Source organism: Gopherus flavomarginatus, chromosome 8, assembly GCF_025201925.1.
Source record: "Gopherus flavomarginatus isolate rGopFla2 chromosome 8, rGopFla2.mat.asm, whole genome shotgun sequence".
Classification (NCBI taxonomy): Eukaryota; Metazoa; Chordata; order Testudines; family Testudinidae; genus Gopherus; species Gopherus flavomarginatus.
This window is the reverse complement of record NC_066624.1, coordinates 23,142,960-23,163,357: the sequence shown is the minus strand read 5'-3', so window position 1 is coordinate 23,163,357 and position 20,398 is coordinate 23,142,960. Positions and strand designations below refer to the sequence as shown.

Below are 20,398 nucleotides of genomic sequence, written 5' to 3'. Positions count from 1 at the left end.
TGCACACAAGGCCTGATTCTCAGCTGCCATAAATGGATGTAGCACCACCAATTTCAAGTGGAGTTACACTAAATTACACCAGTTCAGAATCTGCACTTCTTCTGTCATTATATCTTAATTTTCTGAGACCAGCTGTGTGACAGATCCCTAAAATGTGGGAGAGTAGCAAAAATGCAGGCTCAATTGCTAGTTAACATTTTCTGTAAGCCTCCGTTTTGTGACTACGTTTCTGCTGTAAATTACTGACACAATGACAAAGGGAATAAACACCAGATTAACATGGGACTGAGGTAAAATTGGGTCTAATTGGAAGTATGTGACTGGGAGAGCTTTTAGGCCTAGCTCTGATTTCCAAGTCATGCTGACTGTGCAGATTGGGGATCTGTCATATGCGGTATGAGAACACCCCCAGCTGGACAAAGACTTAATAGTCAGTAATATTCATTAATCATGGAAACCTTCAGTTCTCTGTGCAGCAACTGGGGAAAGAAAAATAAACAAGTGAGGATGGGGATTGATAAGAAGACAGTGAAGTTGATGGAGGATGGAGAGCTGAGCATCTTTCCAATCACTAGGGAAGAGTACTGCAGCAGCATTCTGTATCATCCCTTATATTTAGAAAGTAGGGGCCAAGTATAGCAGTGGTGTACAATAAGCAGTGGTGAAAGTTACACAGCAGGTTTAAGTTGGACTCCTAAAATGGGTAATGGGCCAAATGCTTGCCCTATTAAGCTCAGGTGGGACAAAGTGGCCAGATTCTAGCTATGAATAGCCAGTAGGGAACTCCCCTTGTGAAGCCAGCTGCTATGTCTGCTGCCCACTACCATTTGTCAGTGCTGGGCAGAGAACATAGCTGAGCTACACTAGGCTGTGCTGATCCTCCTCTGTGTAAGGCAGTGACTCGCAACCTTTCCAGACTACTGTACCCTTTGAGGAGTCTGATTTGTCCTGCATACCCCAAAGTTTCAGCTCACGTAAAAACTACTTGCTTACAGTATCAGACCTAAAAATACAAAAAAGTGTCCCAGCACACTAGTACAGAAAAATTGCTCGCTTTCTCATTTTTACCATATAGTTATAAAATAAATCAATTGGAATATAAATATCATACTTACATTTCAATGTATAATATATACAGCTGTATAAACAAGCTATTTTCTGTGTGAAATTTTAGTTTGTACTGACTTCACTACTCACTAGTGCTTTTTATGTAGCCTGTTGTAAAACTAGGCAAATATCTAGATGAGTTGATGTACCCTGTGGAAGACCTCTGTGTACGCCAGTGGTATGCGGATCCCTGGTTGAGAACCACTGGTGTAAGGGGACTGTTGGCCCCCTACTGAAACTTAGTTTAGCACAGCCGTAACTAGGGATTTTTGCACCCGAGGCAAGGGACAGAGGTGGCACGTTTGGCTCTTCAGCGGCGGGTTCCTCTCGGAGGGAAGGACCTGCTGCCGAATTGCTGCCGTTCTTCAGCGGCAATGCGGCAGCAGGTCCTTCCCTCTGAGAGGGACTGGGAGACCCACCACAGAACTTCTGCCAAAGAGACAGACATGCCGCCCCTCTCCCTTGCCAACGACCATGGCAATTCGGTGGCGGGTCCCTCAGTCCTTCTCGGAGGGAAGGACTTGCCGCCGAATTGCTGCCAAAGGAGAGACTTTCTGTGCCCCTCACCTTCCGTGCCTGAGGCAAGTGCCTAACTCGCCTTGCCCTCGTTACGGCACTGTTAGCTAGTGGGGCTTTTTGGATGGCCTCTCCCAGTATCAAAAGAAAATGGAAGGGCTGATGAGAAATCAAGATCCTGAGACTGACAGTCCCCAGGTCAATGGGGAGAGGCCAAAGCTCCAGGTCAGCCTGATTGACAGGGCAGGCAGGCCAGTGAAGGAGCCAGGCCAGCTGTGCTGGTGGAGAGCCAAGACTGAGCTACAGCAGGGAGCTGTGGGCCCAGAGCTAGGGAGTGGATGTCCACTGTGCCACAAGTAACACAGGAGCCGAGCGTGGTGAGCAGCTGGGGAGAGTGAGGTTGGACCCTGGGCAGTAAGGGCCCAGTGCAGGGAGATGTCACCAGACAAGAGGTCTTGTAGGCCAGACTTGGAGGGGGGTTGTGACCCCCAGGGGAGGGCCTGTGCTGGGAAGAAGGGGCCTGCCACCTAGAGCCTGAGGGTGCATGACTGCTGCCAGAGCAGGTGTCTGATCTGACCTCTGGTATCACTGCAGCACAGCCAGGGCCTGGGACCTGTGAGGAACAGACTAAACTTTCCTTATCTCCCAGAGACTGCTGTTTGTGGTTTCCCTGTGCCCCCACAGCAGAGTTACTTGTTTCCTTTATCCTTTTTCATTTTTTCCCCTTACAGCCAGCACATCCCTCAGCCCGCGCTGCTTCCCGCAGCCCCCACTGGCCTGGAGCAGCAAACCGCGGCCAGTGAAAGCTGCGATCAGCCGAACCTGCGGACGCGGCAGGTAAACAAACCAGCCCAGCCCATCATGGGGCTTAACCTGGAGGGCTGTGTGCCAAACGTTGCTGATCCCTGCACTAGCCCCTGCCATAAGAGACCACAACAAAACTAGGGGTTCAGCCTCCCAGGAATCCTGGGCCCAGCCTCGTTGAGGTTTAGAGGACTCTGCTGCATAGTTGAGTGGAAGGGAAGTCCTTGAAGTCAGGCAGTCCTCCACTTAAAAGGAGTGGGAACGAGGATTCAGATCCTTTCGCTAGCCAGTTCCACCTGGGTAGTTTATAAGTCAAGAAAGTTCCCCACAATAGCAGGACCACACCCTCAACTTACATCTGGCATCAGGTCACATAAAGGCTATATACGAGTGGTATAACATCCCCACATGTAGGCAGCTGGCCTGGCTCTCCAGCCCAGGAAGGTCTCCATTCCACACCCAGCCTTTTCAGATCCTTCCTTCAGAGCATAGTTTTATTCTTAAACTAAAAACACCAAAACAAAGCTGTTCCTCTGCCCACCACAGACTCCATCTTGCAGATGCTTTTCCCCTTACCTCTTTCAGTGCTGGAAGGAGATGAGACTACCCTACTTTTCCCTTTCTGTCAATCTCACTGCTCCAGCACTAATTGCAAGAACTCATCTCCCTCCTGCAGATCTCACCAACTGAGCTCTCTCAGCTCTTCATAGTGTTCACCTGATGCTTTTCCAGATGGTTTTGATAATCAAAAAGGGCTGACTGGCCCCAGGCCCTTAAAGGGGCAGACCACCCTGTTACACCAAGGCTATTCTAACTAACACCAGACACATACAGAGGTTCAGATTGCTATAATATTGCCCTGTTGGCTCTTCTCTTCCCCATGCCAAGCAGAACTGGGATGCAGGAGAGAATCTGACCTTAAATTTTATGTGCCTGGGCTACTGTTTCTCACTTGGTGTTTTTTTAATATGCAAAATTTTTTGAAGCAAATCTTTTCTTCTTTAGAGAGAATTAATTCCTTTTTAATTGCATTAATGCAAAAAAGGCAAATAAAAGTTTTAATAAAAGTAAAGCAGCCTTTAAACTCATGTCCTTTGCAACATAATCACACTGATGGACATACATTAATAGAAATTTTAATAAAGGTACAGTCTTAATAGGATTTAAATTCATAGATGTAATAGTATAAAAGACATGTTTTTCTTCCAATAAGCAACATAACTTTTTCCCATCTTTGTTGAAATAGCCACAGCATCTGATCTTGTTTCTTTACCTCAACGGAAGCATACAGTATTGGATATTATAAGGAAAAAAATTAGGAATAGAAGGCATCTAAAGATTACAAAATTATAAGTTTAATCTTTCTAGTTTATAACAATACCTATAGGCAGATAAAATGTAATGAACATTATATTTAATACTGTTTTGTTTATGTTTTGTTTTTTGAAAGAATAGTGCTGTTTAGTTATTTTTATTAAAAGCATAAAAATCATGAGCTTTCGTGGGTGAATACCCACTTCGTCGGATGCATGTATTCACCCACGAAAGCTCATGCTCCCATACGGCTGTTAGTCTATAAGTGCCACAGGACTCTTTGCTGCTTTTACAGATCCAGACTAACACGGCTATCCCTTTGATACGTAAAAATCATGAGATACTGAACACGTGTTCAGGGCTGGTGCAACCATTTAGGCAAACTAGGCAGCCGCCTAGGGCGCCTAGTGGTTGGGGGCGCCTAAAAGCCCGCTCAGGTGAGGAGGTGGAGTGGAGGTGGGCTGGTGCAGGGAGGGCCACCCGCAGTAACGGGGGGAGGCGCACAGGGGAACTGCTCCCCACCCCAGATCACCTCCACTCTGCCTCCTCCGCTGAGCACACAGCCCCCATTCTAAGTCTCCACCAATCGGCATGGCAAGCCTGGGCGGGGAGGAGAATTAGAGTGGCGCCAGCATGCTCAGCGGAGGAGGCGGAGCCGAGGTGAACTGGGTGGGCTCCCCAGGCAGGGTTAGCTGCTGCGGAGGGGAGTCTTCCTGGGTGGGGTTAGCTGCTGTTGCGGGGGAGGGAGTCTCCCTGGGTGGGGTTAGCTGCTGTGGGGGGGGGAGGGAGTATCCCCAGGCAGGGTTAGCTGCTGCGGGGGGGGGAAGTCTCCCCGGGTGGGGTTAGCTGCTGCCGGGGGGGAGTATCCCCAGGTGGGGTTAGCTGCTGCGGGGTGTAGGGGGGAGAGTCTCCCCAGGTGGGGTTAGCTGCTGCAGGGTGGGGGGGAGAGAGTCTCCCCAGGCGGGGTTAGCTGCTGTGGGGGGGGGGGAGGGAGTCTCCCCGGGTGGAGTTAGCTGCTGCGGGGTGTGGGGGGGAGTATCCCCAGGCAGGGTTAGCTGCTGCGGTGGGGGAGGTTGCTGCTGTGGTGGGAGGGCTCCCTGGGCAGGAGTGGTGGTGGCCTCTGCTGGGTGGGGGGCGAGGTGGCACAAGGTGGAAGTTTCGCCTAGGGCGCGAAACTTCCTTGCACCGGCCCTGCATGTGTTGATCCAGTTGACATGGAAAGTGAAATTCTGATCCTACTGAAGTCAATACAAATTTTCCATTGATTTCAATAAAGCCAGGATTTCATCCAGGGACACTAAAAGTTACTGAGGATTTCTCATAAAAACCCAGCCCCACCAGTGGACTAGAACGGATTGCTTTTGCAATTTCAAACAAACTCTTTCCACTAGAAAGAACAGGAGTGCTTGTGGCACCTTAGAGACTAACAAATTTATCTGAGCATAAGCTTTCGTGGGCTACAGCCCACTTCATCAGATGTATCAAATGGAACATATAGTAAGAAGATATAGATACATACAGAGAACATGGAACGGTGGAAGTTGCCATACCAACTCTAAGAAGCTAATTAATTAAGATGAGCTATGTACATTGGCCAAACTGGACAGTCTCTGCTCAAAAGAATAAATGGACACAAATCTGACATCAGGAATCCTAACATTCAAAAACAGTAACAGACTTAAAGGTGGCAATTTTGCAACAGAAAAGCTTCAAAAACAGACTCCAACGAGAAACTGCTGAACTGGAATTATTTTGCAAACTAGATACCATTAATTTGGGCTTGAATAGAGACTGGGAGCAGCTGGATCATTACACAAACTGAATCTATTTTCCCATGTTAAGTGTCCTCACACCTTCTTGTCAACTGTCTGAAATGGACCATCTTGATTATCACTACAAAAGTTTTTTTTCTCCTGCTGATAATAGCTCATCTTAATTAATTAGCCTCTTAGAGTTGATATGGCAACTCCCACCTTTTCATGTTCTCTGTATGTATATATATCTTCTTACTATATGTTCCATTCGATGCATCTGATGAAGTGGGCTGTAACCCACGAAAGCTTATGCTCAAATAAATTGGTTAGTCTCTAAGGTGCCACAAGTACTCCTGTTCTTTTTGCGGATACTTATTAACACGGCTGCTACTCTGAAATCTTTCCACTAGGATATGAAGCCTCTGGCTGCAGTCCAAGGGAATTGCCATAGGAGGGGTCCCTTATTGCACACTGAATGCATCACCATATTGGGCCTGATTCTGATCTCCCACTCTTTTTTTTCCTACCCCACTAATGTAACTCCCTCACTTCAGAGTATTTACTCCAGATTGGCAGTGGGGTATGTGAGGATCAGAATCAGGCCAAGTGAAAAAAAAGTCACTAAAAATATTGACTATAAGAACTACAGATTTTAGATCTGTTCACTAGTTCACACTGGCCTCTATGTGCAGGCAAATCAGACAAAATATACCACATCTTTTGCTTCTTCAATAAAATATGAGAAGACAGGGCAGAATTTCTTAGGGCCTGATTGCTCCTTGCCCAGTCAAAGTCATGGGGGGGAAGGTACTGTTCCATACTGCTTAGAAGGAGCTGTGTGTCAGCATCCAGTTTTATGGATTCCCTGCCACCTGCGTTTCCACACACACATCCTGTGCCAATGGACTCCTGTGAAAAAGTACTATAAGGACTTCCTCTAGTTGCAGCCATCCCAGGTCCCTTCTTAAAGGTGGAAGGTTCCCCACCATGGGTAACAGGGCTGACGGGAAGATAATGTGCATCCCTACATGTCTCTTCTCCTCCCAGCCTGCCACAGCCTAATGCAGGCTGTCTCACTTTCTACGGAATCTTCACCCCCTTCCCAACACCAGGATTCAGTAAAAGCCTCTTGGTGGGGTCCAGTGCCATTGAGATAGCTGACTCTCCCCATTCCACGCACGGTGAGATCTGACATGTGGAAGATCCTTCTCTGGGTGCAGATGCTAGGCACAAGATCTGACCCTTAGATTTTAGCTACACATTTCTCTCCATAAAAAGGTATCTATGAAAATGAAGGTGTGATTGTCCCTATGACGCACACAGACCCATATCCTCAGACGGGGTAAATCAGCAAAGCTTCTTTGAAGTCAGTGGAGCTGCACTGATTTACACCAGCTGATTATCCGGCCTAGAGAGCGTGCAGAAGGCTGTTGCCAGGGTGTGCACCTTATACATTTTTCTGTTAGGCCTAGGGTGACCAGGTATCCCGATTTTTGGGTCTTTTTCTTATATAGGCTCCTATTACGCCCCCACCCTCTTTCCCGATTTTTCACATTTGCTGTCTGGTCACCCTAGTTAGGCCCCACTTTGAACTGGCATCACTGGGGTTGAGAGCATTTAGCACGTTGCAGATTCTTGGTCTATACTTCAGTGCAGCCCTTCATCCCTGCCGTCTCTGGGAATCACTTCTCATAGCTTTGCACAGTGAACAGCATTGCTTTTTCCTGCTGGTGGAAAAAAACAACAACATCTTGTGTGTTGATGAAACTGTCCACAGTGAATTTTCTCATCTTGTTCTGACGAGGGATAGGTGAGATTTCAGTGCTAGTTGGGTCACGCTGACTGTCAGTGTAGTGCTGTGTGATATAGGCATAGGCCACAAAGAGCATTAGCCACTAAAATAGAAAGCTATAACTTAGGTCTGGGTACCTGACATTGATTTGAAATACACCGAAGGAGCAAGGAGGCAGTCTTAATGAATGTGGCATGGACTTTTCATAGGAGCATGTGTTCTTCCCACAAGTGGTGGAAACAAACCACACTGGAATTAATTCTGAAGTGCCCCAAGGCAGCAATGGTCTGAAGTCAATCGCATTATTGCTTTTTGCTCATTTTCAGCTTTTGTTTGGTTATGGCAGTGGCATAATAGCCTTTAAACTTAACCAGAAAAATGGGGATTGGAATGATAATAGTTAACATGCCAAATATTGCAGCAAAGGCTGCCATCACCTGGCCAAAGATGGTTAGAGGGATTATGTCACCATAGCCCACAGTGGTTAGCGTGATCAGAGCCCACCAGAAGCAAATGTTAATGTCTGTGAAGTGCAAATCTGCCCGGTAAGAAGAATGAATACCCAGCAACTCGCCATAGAAAAAGAGAGAACCAAAGAAGATGGTTTCAAAGGCCAGGATCATCAGCAGGAAGCAGATCTCTCGGATGATGGACTTGAGCGTGTAGGACAGGACTCTCAGGATCAGAGGGGTCTCTATTAGCTTGAATATCTTCAGGAGTTTGAAGAGGTAGACTACACGGACAAAACCCAGCCAAAGCGCTAGGTTAGGCATTTTCTGAATCTGCTCAGCGGTGAAGAGTTCAATGTAAACTGGGAAGAGGGAGAGGAAATCAGCCACATTCAGAGGATTCCTGAGGAATTTCTTTTTGTCTGGACAGAAGAAAAATCGCATGGAAAACTCAAAAGTGAACCAGAGGACACAGAACAGCTCCAGATGGAGCAGGTAAGGAGCCTGGTGATAATAAGGCTCATGGATGCTGTGGATCACATCGGAATGGCCGAAAATGGTCAAGTTAGCGGCAGAGTACTCGTACTGTGCCTTTGTCTCCTCACAGAATATGATGACGATTCCAATGATGAACAGCAGAGAAATAATTGCCAGGCACTGCAGAGGGACAGAAAGGTCAAACGTAGGATCAGGTCAGTGTGAGGGTATCACAAAACTTCAAAGCCTCACTTCACATCCAGGATTCTCAGCATCAAACATTACCTTCTCCTAGACTTAACTTTTACCCAATTTCCATCTAGGAATGGATTCACACATTGAAGGTTTCTTTTTCTTTTCCATCCTTACCTGTCCAAGGCCAAGAGAGGGATTTGGGTCAAGGAAAATAATGTGAACTATTAGCATCTGGACTTGTAGGGAAGGGGAGACATCTGACAGCCCTATATTAATTGCACATTTATCCTGTTTCTGGTTAGAGAACCTTTCATGAACTGATCCTTATTTTCAAAAATATTTGCCAAATGCTTTGGAGGAATAATGTAGAGCAGGGTTTCTCAAACAGGGGTCACCGCTTGTGTAGGGAAAACCCCGGCGGGCCGGGCCGCTGTGTTTACCTGCCCCATCCGCAGGTCCAGTCGATCTTGGCTCCCACTGCCCACAGATCGCTGCTCCGGGCCAATGGGGGCTGCTGGAAGCGGCCTGGGCCCTGTTTGAGAAACTCTGATTTAGAGCCTATGGGTCAGTGGTGGGTAACCTGTGGCCCGCAGGCTGTATGCGGCCCAACAGGCTAAGCTGATTGTGGGCTGCGAGACATATTGCTGATGTTGACTGTCTGCAGGCACAGCCACCGGCAGCTCCCAGTAGCCATGGTTTGCCGTTCCTGGCCAATGGGAGCTGCAGAAAGCGGCAGCCAGCATGGTCTGCCGCTTCCCGCAGCACCGATTGGCCAGAAACGGTGAACTGTGGCTACTGGGAGCTGCGGGGGGCCATGCCTGCAGACGGTCAATGTCAGCAACATGTCTCACTGCCCACAATCAGCATACCCTGATGGGATGCAGCTTGCCCACCACTGCTGTAGCTTGTTTATGAAATTATCACTTCAATTGTTTATTAGTCATGTTGAATGAGGAAGGGGGTCACCTAAGTCATATGGTCTGGTGTCAGCTCCCAAGTGGGATTAGTAAAATTTTACAATATAAAAATAAAACTCATAGTAAATAGGTCATTTCTACTATGAATTTTCAAATGAATAATCATGAGTGCTAAAACTCATGAAACCTCTAGGATTTACAAATTGCCCTGGAATACCAAGGCAAATACTTCTGTGTAACTAATAGCAGCATCACGTACCCGAATCAGAGCAAGCTGAACTGCACACTAAAAATATTGGTGAGTCAAGTTGTTATTCTGGGATGTTTTATTTAATTATTCAAGTACCGTAGCTGTAAGCAGGACTCTGAACCCGTGCACTAGAGCTGCAAGTTCCTAAGCTTTTTCCACCCCAACAGATTCAGGATCACTTTGATGAATCTATCTGGTTCTCCACTGGGAGCATTACCTTGGCACTTAAAGAGGAAAAGGGCTTTTCAAAGATAGACCAGATCTTTGGCTGCCACCTGGCCCTCCAGCTGAAATCCCTTCTTTCCACTTGGACTATAAGGCACTGGTCATCAGCATGTTCGTTCTCATCCCAAACATTAAATTCCTCTGGCTGGCTGTCTTTGTTGGTCAGCTTCAGCCAACAGCAGGGTGCCAGCTGTGCATCACTTATCTCCCAGAAAGCCAGCTCTTCCTCTAAGACTGATCTGCAGGTGTCTACAGGACAATGGAGGTGTTTGGTCCTGTAATAGCTCAACACATAGCCAAAGAGCTGAGCACTCCTGTCAAAGAAGAATTCTTTGGTGGTAGGGTTATAATCATATAGTGTGCTGGCATTGGGCTCTGTGAGGCTGCAGAGCTTGGTTCCTGGGAAGGTCCGGAGGGTGCTGCAGTATGTCTCATGTCTGATTCCTCCAACATTCAGGATGATCTTCTCTTTTGAGCCATCCATCCTTCAGGTTTCAAGTGGTGGGTTCAGTTCTGATTGGCTTCTGTTAATCTCTAGCAAGCCTACAGGAGGGAGAAAGGGTAAGAATGCAAATTAAAACCCTCAAGGCTGCAAATCTGAAGCAGGGCAGTTTTCCATGGAATGTCACACCACTCCATAAAGCTTATTTTGTAACTTCCCTGAGCACTGGAATTTCCTAGAGAAAGTGCATGACTCCTCTCTTCACTGACCTATTCTATTCAATATAGGCTCTTCAACTGCGCGCATCACTCATCTGGACACCTTCCAATAATGCATTAAGAAACATGACTGTCTGTCACATGTTGTTTGTTCTCTCATCTTCACGCTAGGGGAGAAGCTTATACTGTGGAGTGTCTTGTTTTGGTAGAGGTTTTTTAATGTAATATAATATAATATTTTAATATACATGTTGCCATGTATTTATGTTAGAGAAGGCAAGGTCAAAGAAAAGTACCTTGCATATGGAGCACAAGGTGGTGAAGTTTGTGATGGTCCTTAGTTCCTGAGGGAATTCAGAAACTCTGCCTCACATAAGGACGAGAAATACCCAGAGGAGCAGAGCTTTAGACCACAGTTTTCATCACAGAGCTTTAGGGGGTCTTTTAGACTTCACCTATCTTTCTGGGTGTGGGAGATTTTCTCCTCTCTCCACATTACCTTGATGATTTGGAGAGTCACAAGTGAGATGATATGACTGCATGACTGTCAACTGGATCATGTTTTCTGGGAGGGAGAAGGTAAATGTTCTCTGAGGTTCCACTTTGCCTCTTTATTTTTCCCTCTGGACTCATGTTGGGTGTAACTATCTGCCCAACTGTAGGATGCTGCTTCCTCCTGGAGTCTATCAGCACGACCCCTGGGTCAGCTGGGAGAGGTTCATGAGCAACATGAGGCACTCCCTTCTCCAGGGGCTGAATGTGATGCCTTCATAGCAATCCCAGACTCTGCTGCCCAGGACTCTGTCACTGAGCAGCATAATTCATGTACAGTTACTGATAACCCAACATCAGCTCCATTCTCCAAAGCTTAAAGTATGTTGACCTCAAATGTGTGGAAGCTGTTTCTCAGTTCTGTATTAATGTCATTACAAGAGACATTTCATGAGTCAACCTCAGTCTTCTGCACTATACAACACGTGGCAATGACAGAGAACTGGGCATTTCGGAAAGGACCCATGGATATCACGCACACAGACACCTCTGTCATTTCTGACATACTGCACCCCCTTCTATTGCAGTCCTGGGATAGACCTCTCGGTTCTGACCTGTATCACTGCGAGCTGCTCTAGACCAGACCTCTCTTTCCTTCCCACTCACATTTGTGCACCCCACCCATTCATTCCTGTCTGTACTTTATACCATGGTGTGGTCCAGTTGTCACCTTCTTCTGTCTTTGTGGAAAGCACTTGGGCAAAGAAGCACCAACTCCCTTGTGTGGTACCAAGGAATGGGAGCGCCTTTCCACTTGTTACCTGCTGGTAATCAAGATTTACACCTACAGTCTAGAAGTGAAGGGCTTGGACACTATCACAGTATGTTACTAGGTTCCCTATATAGTTCCCTTTCACCAGAAGGCTTGGTAAGAGAAGGCTGGGGCTGGCTCACAAGTTCACTAGAAACATAAATTAATTGCTGTTTGGCTACCACAGTGACTGCCCTCAACACACATGTGCACACACCGAGGGCCTGATCCAGCTTCCAGTGAAGTCAATGGCAAAACTCCCATTGAGTTCAGTGGGAGCAGGATTGGGCCCACATAGTACATAGATACATACTCTGCTTTGTGCTTGCAGCACATAAACTCAAATATTGAAGCAAGAATTTGAGTGACACAGCAAGTTAGAGTAACCTTCTCAGAGTTCAGAAAACCTGTTACGGGAACTTTGCGAGAGCATTCTCCTTCCTTTTACAAGCAAGTAGTTGTGTAAAAAGCTGATTTTTAAATGCCTCTGCTAAATTCTTATTCATCTACTTAGGATGCTCGATGCCTCTTGCTCAACAGTACAAATCCCAAGTGAAAAATCAGCTAAAAAGCTACATTTCAAATCCTTACCTTGGAGTTATTGCAGTAGCTTTGTGACCAGAGGAGAGAAGAAGCCTAGAGGAAGAGACAAGTTCAGTGAAAACAGGATGTTCGGTGGCTGGGCTCCAAGCTTAGGCTCATGGATGCTAGAAAACAACACCAACCAATCGAACAGAAAATATGTTGAACCCCCCCAATCCCCTCCAAATCTGTCCTATCAGCAATCGCTTTTCATCCTCTAAGGAATAATACTCAAACATGTCAACAACTGCCAAGCCAGATGTTCTCCTGGCCAGATTATTCTTCCCTCTGCCACCCGCTGTGCTTCTTACAGCCTCAAAGAACAGTGGTATTTTGAAAATATGTAATGCTCAAACTTCCTGGGCCCAATATAAAATTAGAATGTTGAGCAACAGAAATGCAGGGAAAATTCGTTCCTTTCCTCACTGTTCATTACTCAAATTAAATTAAAAAAAGAGCTGTCACCCTCCTTTCAATTAAAGGGCTTTCCATTCATTTCTAGCTGCAGAGGAAATAAACTTTTGCACCTGCACATTTTTAACTTGTTATGATCCCTGATCATATTAGGAAGATTTTAGGTATGTAACTGCTGAGACTGTTAAAAGAAAATCCACTATTTAAGACAGAGTGTTTGAGGTGGTGTCATAAATATAAATGGAAGGGTAACAACCTTTATGTATGCAGTAACATAAAATCTCTCCTGGCAAGAGGTACAGACAGAGGTCCAGAATCATTTTATGTGTAAGGAGTTAATCAGTTCAATTAACCTAGTTGGCACCAGACCAGAAGGACCAATGGGAAAAGAAGATACTTTCAAATCTTTGGTGGGGGGGGAGGTTTTATTTGTGCTCTCTTTGTTTGTTCTCTCTAGATAGAGAGAGAGACCAAGCAGGTAACCCATCTCTTGAAAAGATACCTTGAAATTATACCTCTAAAATTACAGAAATTGTAAGTAAATGCATTAGATGATCTTTTGTTTTACCTTGTGAATTTTCCCTATGCTAAAAGGGAGGTTTATTCCTATTTTTGTAACTTTTAAGTTGAGCCTAGAGGGGAATCCTCTATGTTTTAAATCTTATCACCCTACAAAATTACCTTCCATCCTGATTTTACAGAGATGCTTCTTTTACCTTTTTCTTTATAATAAAGTTATTCTTTTAAGAACTTGATTGATTTTAGTATCCTAAAAATAAAGGGTCTGGTTTGTATTTTTATTAAAGGCAATTGGTTGGCATATTATTCTCAAGCCTCCCGAGGAAAGGGAGTGAAGGAGTTTGGGGGGATATTCTGGGGAAATAGGAACTCCAAGTGCTCCTTTTCCTGAATCTTTGTCTAAATCACTTGGTGGTGGCAGCAATACCTTCCAAGGTCAAGGAAAAGATTTGTGCCTTGTGGAAGTTTTAACCTAAGCTGGTAGAAATAAACTTAGGGGGTCTTTCATGCAGGTCCCCACATCTGTACCCCAGAGTTCAGAGAGAGGAGGGAACCCTGACAGATGGTCTTTTAATTACTCCTCAAAGTCAGTTTCCAGATTTTCTCTCTCAGACTACTTGTAATATTATTCAAAGGAATTAGAGACAAAAAGGACTTTTCATGTCACCTTTCTCACCCCAGCCTTAGGCTATTTCCTAAGAGGGTCTGTCTACACTGCAATAAAACACCTACAGATGGCCTGTGATAGCTGACTTGGGCTCATGGATCTCAGGTTGGTGAGGGGGGAGGAGGCTATAAAATTGCAGTGTAGATTCCTCATGGGGTCCCAGAACATGAGCTCCAGCCGAGCCCGAATGTCTAGACTGCAATTTTATAGCCCTGCAGCCTGAGCCCTGCAAGCCCGAGTCAGCTGACGCAGGCCAGTCGCAGGTGTTTTATTACAGTGTAGACGTACCCTAAGGCTCCGGTCTAGTTTTAAATTACACAAGCAAAGAGGCAGATTCAGACCTCATCAGAGAAAGATCTACCAGATATTCCACCTAAGATTGGTTTACTTCATTTTAACCCACTACACCTAGTTATGCTCCCTAGGGCTCTGCAATCCCTTTTTCCTCTTTCTGAAAAGAGGTATTTGTATTTGGACTTTCCAGGCTGATTAATTGGGCTACTTTTGGTCCCCTGATATGCACCACTCCTGCAGCTAAAGGGGCTGTACAGCTGCACTAGCCAGGCAGCTGAGGATTCCCAGGATGGCGCGCAGCCATTACAGATAGCCCTGTGCCACGTGCTTCTAAGCATCCAGCACAGGGACATAGCTGGTGGAAGGGGGTATAGCAAAGCATTGCTGGTCCCTGGATGCCAGAATGGTCCCTTTGGGGCAGCTAGCAGTTGTTTTAACTTAAAGCTCTGGGCAGGCCCACCGATAGCAATTCCGGGCCACAGGACAGAACAGTTTTAGCTGGTCAACCGCCCTCAGGTCTTTTTCCAGTTCCTGCAAGGTGTTATGGTCTGGTGTTAACTGCTCAATTTTCCCCGTTTATACTAAGATCCTACTTAGTTTCATATTTGATGGAAAAATTTAAATTCGCAGGCATTACAGCACCTCCTACAGTACATTTTCATATGAGCACATTAAAATTTTTGCACTCATTTTAGTTACTGAAGCCCAGAGGTATGTTCCAGATGCGAAAAGCCACTGAAATAATAGGAAACAAAATGATACAAGCTGTTACTGGGCTCTGAATAAGGCCCTTTGATAGCAATACAACAAGAGCCTGTGTTTTCTGATCATTGTTAAACACAGATGGAAAGTACAAATCCAGTTCCAGAGAACAGGGCCCTTTTCCAAGTTTTCTTTCTGTCTGGTATTTTCTGAGAATTTACTTTCCCGGCATGAAGCACTGCAGGAGCTTGGCAGTGACCTTCAAATCTCTTCCCCCATTTCACTTTTCTTTGGGTAATGAATCTCTTGTTTCATTTTGACCTAGATTTATTCAGACCCAGGGCCTGGCAGCTTTTGGGAACGTTATTACTGTAATAAACTTTGCTGTGTTTTCAAAGATAGTATTATAACAAAACAGATTCAGATCCACTAGAAGATGAAATGAAGATAGTGGTAGTGACTAGATCGAGGTGCTAACAACATCTGAGCTATTGTTTCCTGTTTTCCAATACCAGATTCTTTATAGCATTTCTCTGTATTTTCTATCCGATTTAATAAAAACAGCTTTTGTGTATAACAAATGTTTTGGGATGTTTTTCCCATCTGTTCATACTCAGATATATAGGAAAGGCCAAACTATGCTCTCAGTCACACCAGCCTAAATCTGGTGTGGCTTAATTTACTTACTGGAGTTACTTTTTATTTACACGAGTATAAACGGGGAAAAGTATCTTGACCAAAGAATTTATAATCTGAAAAAGGTAGAATAAACTCCCCAAAAGATTCTTGAAAGAAAGAAAGAAGATTTTATGATTTGCAGGTGGAGATGATTAGCAGTTTATTAAATACAAATGGTGCCTAAGAATACTAAACAAGTATAAAATATGCCGGGGTTCTGAAAGGCTGGCAGGAAACAGCCACTGGAGATACAAAGCAGTTCACCTCCATCTCAAGTCAGTAGCAACTGAGGGACATATTCTCTCCTACCAGTCTGGCCACTGTTGATGATAACCTGCTGGCCTAAGTTAGAACATCCCACTTAGGCTGCTCTAAGGCACACCAGGACTACCTGAGATGAGGGAGCCATCACTGGCCCCTGACACTTCCTCCAGCCTTCAGCACACGAAAGAATGTGACCCTGAAAGTCATTTGTCTGTTTGAAATGAGTTAGGGGTATCCATGCAGTTCCTAAGCAATAAGTGTCCGCATCATAGAAACAACAATCACAACTGGCAACAACAGATTTCCTTGTTCTTAGTAAAGAAGCTAAGGAGCAAAACAGCCAGAGACTGAACTCCGTACTCACCCCTAGAAGCAGTCCCTCCACACCAAGGAAGAGGCACATTGCTAGAGGGAGCTTGCACAACTGATGCTTATATTGTTCCTCTTCTGAAGATAAAGAGAGAGACTGGAGTCTCCGGGGCTTTCTCACTGGTACTTTTCACCAGTGCTTAATTCACTTAAAAGAATCAAAGAGGAACAGATGAGAAATCCTAAGTGCTTTAGAACACAGTGACCTAACTGCTTTGTAGTGAGAAGAAGAAAGAGGGAGACTGTCTCAGTCATTGCTGCCAGAGAGTGATGTAGTAGTTAGGACAACAGGCAGGACTAGGTTTATGTGTTAGTATATGAACCATTTACAGAATGCACAACAACCGAAGTCTTCATTTCCAAAAGTGAAACCCTTTATGCGGCACACATTCCAGAGTTAGAGCTCAAGCCACATCCCCTCTCCTGAATGTGGGGATTCATCCCTTCTGAATATAGGTCATAGGGACACTGGAGGCACAGGAAAAGCTCAGCTCTATGCCCAGATCTCTTTCAGGATCTTCCCTCAGGGCAGTTTTAGTCTTGAAATATAAAACATAGGGAAAACATCATTTGTTTCCCCTTGCCACTTTCAGGGCTGAAAGGAGAACATACCCTTCCCATCCAGTTCCTGCTTCAGGACCTACTGCAGAAACCCATCTCCCTCCAGGTGAACTCTCTCAGCCCTTTATAGGGCTCACCAGACCCCTTACTAGCTGGGTCTGATACTCAAACAGAGCTGGCTGGAGGCCCCAGGCCCTTAAAGGGACAGACCATCCTGTTACACATGCATGGTGCATAAATCATCTGCCAGGCACCAGCAAACGAACCATTCTTCAAAGGTGGTGTGACAGACCCAAACCAGTGTGGTATAGAAGTCCGGTAGAGGGCAAATATACTGGTCACTGGATGAGTAGTTTTCTGTTCCCTGAGTGACCAGAGCAGGGGCTGCACTAGAGTAATCAGGAACCTGCTAGAACCAATTAAGGCAGACAGGCTGATTAGATCACCTGCAGCCAATCAAGGCAGGCTAATCAGGGCACCTGGTTTTAAAAAAGAGCTCACTCCAGTCAGGTGGGGAGGAGCCAGAGGAGAGAAAGTATGTGTGAGGAGCTGGGAGCATGAGGCACAAGGAGCTGTGAGTGAGGGCTTGTCTACATCACAAAGTTGCAGCGCTGGTGAGGGGGTTACAGCGCTGCAACTTAGGAGGTGTACACATCTGCAGGGCATCACCAGCGCTGCAACTCCCTGTTTGCAGTGCTGGCCGTACTCCCGTTTTGTCTCGGGTGTAGAGGATCCAGCGCTGGTGATCCAGCGCTGGTAATCAAGTGTAGACACTTACCAGCGCTTTTCTTGACCTCCGTGGAATAAGCAGGTATCCCAGCATACCTGAGGAAGCCTCTGGTAATCAAGCTGGTCTCCTTCCCCGGTTTGCTCTCGCGTTCCCCGAACCCCCGAGCAAGCAGGTCTCCTTCCCTGTGGTTTGCTGGGTGGTTCCGGGAACGCGATAGCAAACCGCGGCGAAGCTGGTCTCCTTCCCCGGTTTGCTCTCGCGTTCCCCGAACCCCCGTGCAAGCAGGTCTCCTTCCCTGCAGTTTGCAGGGGGGTTCGGGGAACGCGAGAGCAAACCGCGGCGAAGCTGGTCTCCTTCCCCGGTTTGCTCTCGCGTTCCCCGAACCCCCCTTGAAGCCGCCCAACAGCGCTGCAGTGTGGCCACATCTAACACCACTTGCAGCGCTGGTTGTTGTAAGTGTGGCCACTCTGCAGCGCTGGCCCTATACAGCTGTACTAATACAGCTGTAACAACCAGCGCTGCAAAATTGTAGATGTAGACATACCCTGAGAGTGAGAGGTTGTGCTGCTGGAGGACTATGGAGTACAAGTGTTATCAGACACCAGGAGGAAGGTCCTGTGGTGAGGATAAAGAAGGTGTTTGGAGGAGGCCATGGGGAAGTAGCCCAGGGAGTTGTATCTGTCATGCAGCTGTTACAAGAGGCACTATAGACAGCTGCAATCCACAGGGCCCTGGGCTGGAACCTGGAGTAGAGGGTGCGCCCAGGCTCCCCCCAAACCTCTCAACTCCTGATCAGACACAGAAGGAGTTGATCCAGACTGTGGGGAAGATCACTGAGGTGAGCAAATCTGCCAATAAGTGCAGGACCCACCAAGGTAATGGAGGAACTTTGTCACAGTGGGTATTAAGATGACTTGAAAAGTAACTGAAAGATGGCAACAGTAAAGCTGTTTCCTTGTTTGAATACATTGTGCACTCCATATTGCTTCATAATAGTCTATCTAGAAGCTTAGCCAGCTCAAATCTTAGATTGCGTGTGTTCTTGATAAGGCCATATGGAATAATCCCTATGGCTCTTGGTATTATGGAATTAGAAAGGTCCTATGAAGGAGAAAGAGGATTACACTCTATTACCTTCACCCTAAAGCCTGAAAGTGCATTGAAACTATAATACACTTCATGCTACCAACCCTCAAATCACTGTTCAATACTAAGATGACAAGAATCACTTACAAGGCACTTCCAGATACACTGCAAATCATAATCCCAGGTGATGCTGTGGAGCATTACCTCAGCTGAATTCACTGCAGACAGTTGATGCTCTGGAAGAGGGTGAATTTCCACTGCTGTCTGCAAGACAAGATGAAACAGGCATGGTTTCCACAATAATGGTATCTGAGGACATCAAACTGTTAACCGGTGATCAAGATCCAATTAATATGAATAACTGCAAGGTGTCAAGAATCATTCAGTCTCCATCATTTTCTCTCTATCAAACTTGAGGATGTAGGTTTTGAAGGCTGTATGGGTTCCTCTTATTCTACAATATATTTAAACTTCACCAATTTTTAAAATGGGAAAAGAAACCAAAACAGAGAGAGGTTGTCATAAACAGATAGCTAAGGGTTAATGTCTCTTTCACCTGAAGCACCTGACCAGAGGACCAATCAGGAAACCGGATTTTTTCAACTTTGGGTGGAGGGAATTTTGTGTCTGAGGTCTTTGTTTTCTGTCTGCCTGCTGTCTCTGAGCTTTGGAGAAGTAGTTTTACTTTCTAATCTTCTGTTTCCAAGTGTAAGGACAAAGAGATCAGATAGTAAGTTATATGGTTTCTTTTCTTTGGTATTTGCATGAATATAAGTGCTGGAGTGCTTTGATTTGTATTCTTTTTGAATAAGGCTGTTTATTCATATTTCTTTTAAGCAATTAACCCTGTATTTTGTCACCTTAATACAGAGAGACCATTTGTATGTATTTTTCTTTCTTTTTTTATATAAAGCTTCCTTTTTAAAACCTGTTAAAGTTTTCTTTACTGGGAAATTTCAGGGAAATTGAGTCTGTACTCACCAGGGAATTGGTGGGAGGAAGAAATCAGGGGGAGATCTGTGTGTGTTGGATTTGCTAGCCTGATTTTGCATTCCCTCTGGGTGAAGAGGAAAGTGCTTTTGTTTCCAGGACTGGGAACGGAGAGGGGGAGTCACTCTGTTTGGATTCCCAGAGCTTGTATCTGTGTATCTCTCCAGGAGCACCTGGAGGGGGGAAGGGAAAAAGGATTATTTCCCTTTGTTGTGAGACTCAAGGGATTTGGGTCTTGGGGTCCCCAGGGAAGGTTTTTCAGGGGGACCAGAGTGCCCCAAAACACTCTAATTTTTTGGGTGGTGGCAGCAAGTACCAGGTCCAAGCTGGTAACTAAGCTTGGAGGTTTTCATGCTAACCCCCATATTTTGGACGCTAAGGTCCAAATCTGGGACTAAAGGTATGATAGAGGTGAACTGATAAGCCAGCATCAGAGCTGTGATTAGAATTCAGGACTTCCTGGTCTCTAACTCCAGGCATGACTCACTAGACCACAGACACTTGGAACTATTCTATTACCATGTACAAAATTGTGCTCAAGATAAAAATTACACATAAATGAGCCTAGTTGAACTAAAGCACATGGATGAAATACAGGGATAAGGACGCCTCTATGTGTTCAGCAAAACAGAAATATATTCTCCATCCACTTGATCTCTTATGCTTGGTCTGCACAACAAAGTGTTGTTAGCTGAAGTCTCCTTTTGTCACTACAGGTTTGCATACATCCTCACTCAAAACTGATTCTGTTGGTGAAACCTCAAATTACGCAAGTCCAC

General features: G+C 45.6%; 1 protein-coding gene across 2 annotated transcripts; it reads right to left on the bottom strand.

Annotated features, from left to right (window-relative positions):
• Positions 1–6,321: 6,321 nt before the first annotated feature.
• LOC127056607 (potassium voltage-gated channel subfamily C member 1-like) lies at positions 6,322–18,862 on the bottom strand. Of its 2 annotated transcripts, XM_050964680.1 has the most exons (4): positions 18,777–18,862; positions 12,355–12,399; positions 9,793–10,343; positions 6,322–8,393 (listed from the first exon to the last, which is right to left on the bottom strand). In XM_050964680.1, exons 3-4 carry the CDS (start codon positions 10,282–10,284, stop codon positions 7,590–7,592), a joined length of 1,296 nt encoding a protein of 431 aa, XP_050820637.1. In that variant the 5' UTR covers positions 10,285–10,343; positions 12,355–12,399; positions 18,777–18,862; the 3' UTR covers positions 6,322–7,589. The 2 variants fall into 2 exon arrangements, with proteins under 2 accessions (XP_050820637.1, XP_050820636.1); XM_050964679.1 differs by lacking the exon at positions 18,777–18,862 and having other exon boundaries at positions 12,355–12,448.
• Between the last annotated feature and the right edge of the window lie 1,536 nt (positions 18,863–20,398).

Bases quoted from the DNA above. Each gene is read 5' to 3' on its own strand.
- LOC127056607 (XM_050964680.1), bottom strand. From the start codon at position 10,284: ATGGATGGCTCAAAAGAGAAGATCATCCTGAATGTTGGAGGAATCAGA. The intron at 8,394-9,792 runs GTAATGCTCCCA...GTCCCTCTGCAG, and splicing joins TTTCCTCTTTAAGTGCCAAG to TGCCTGGCAATTATTTCTCT.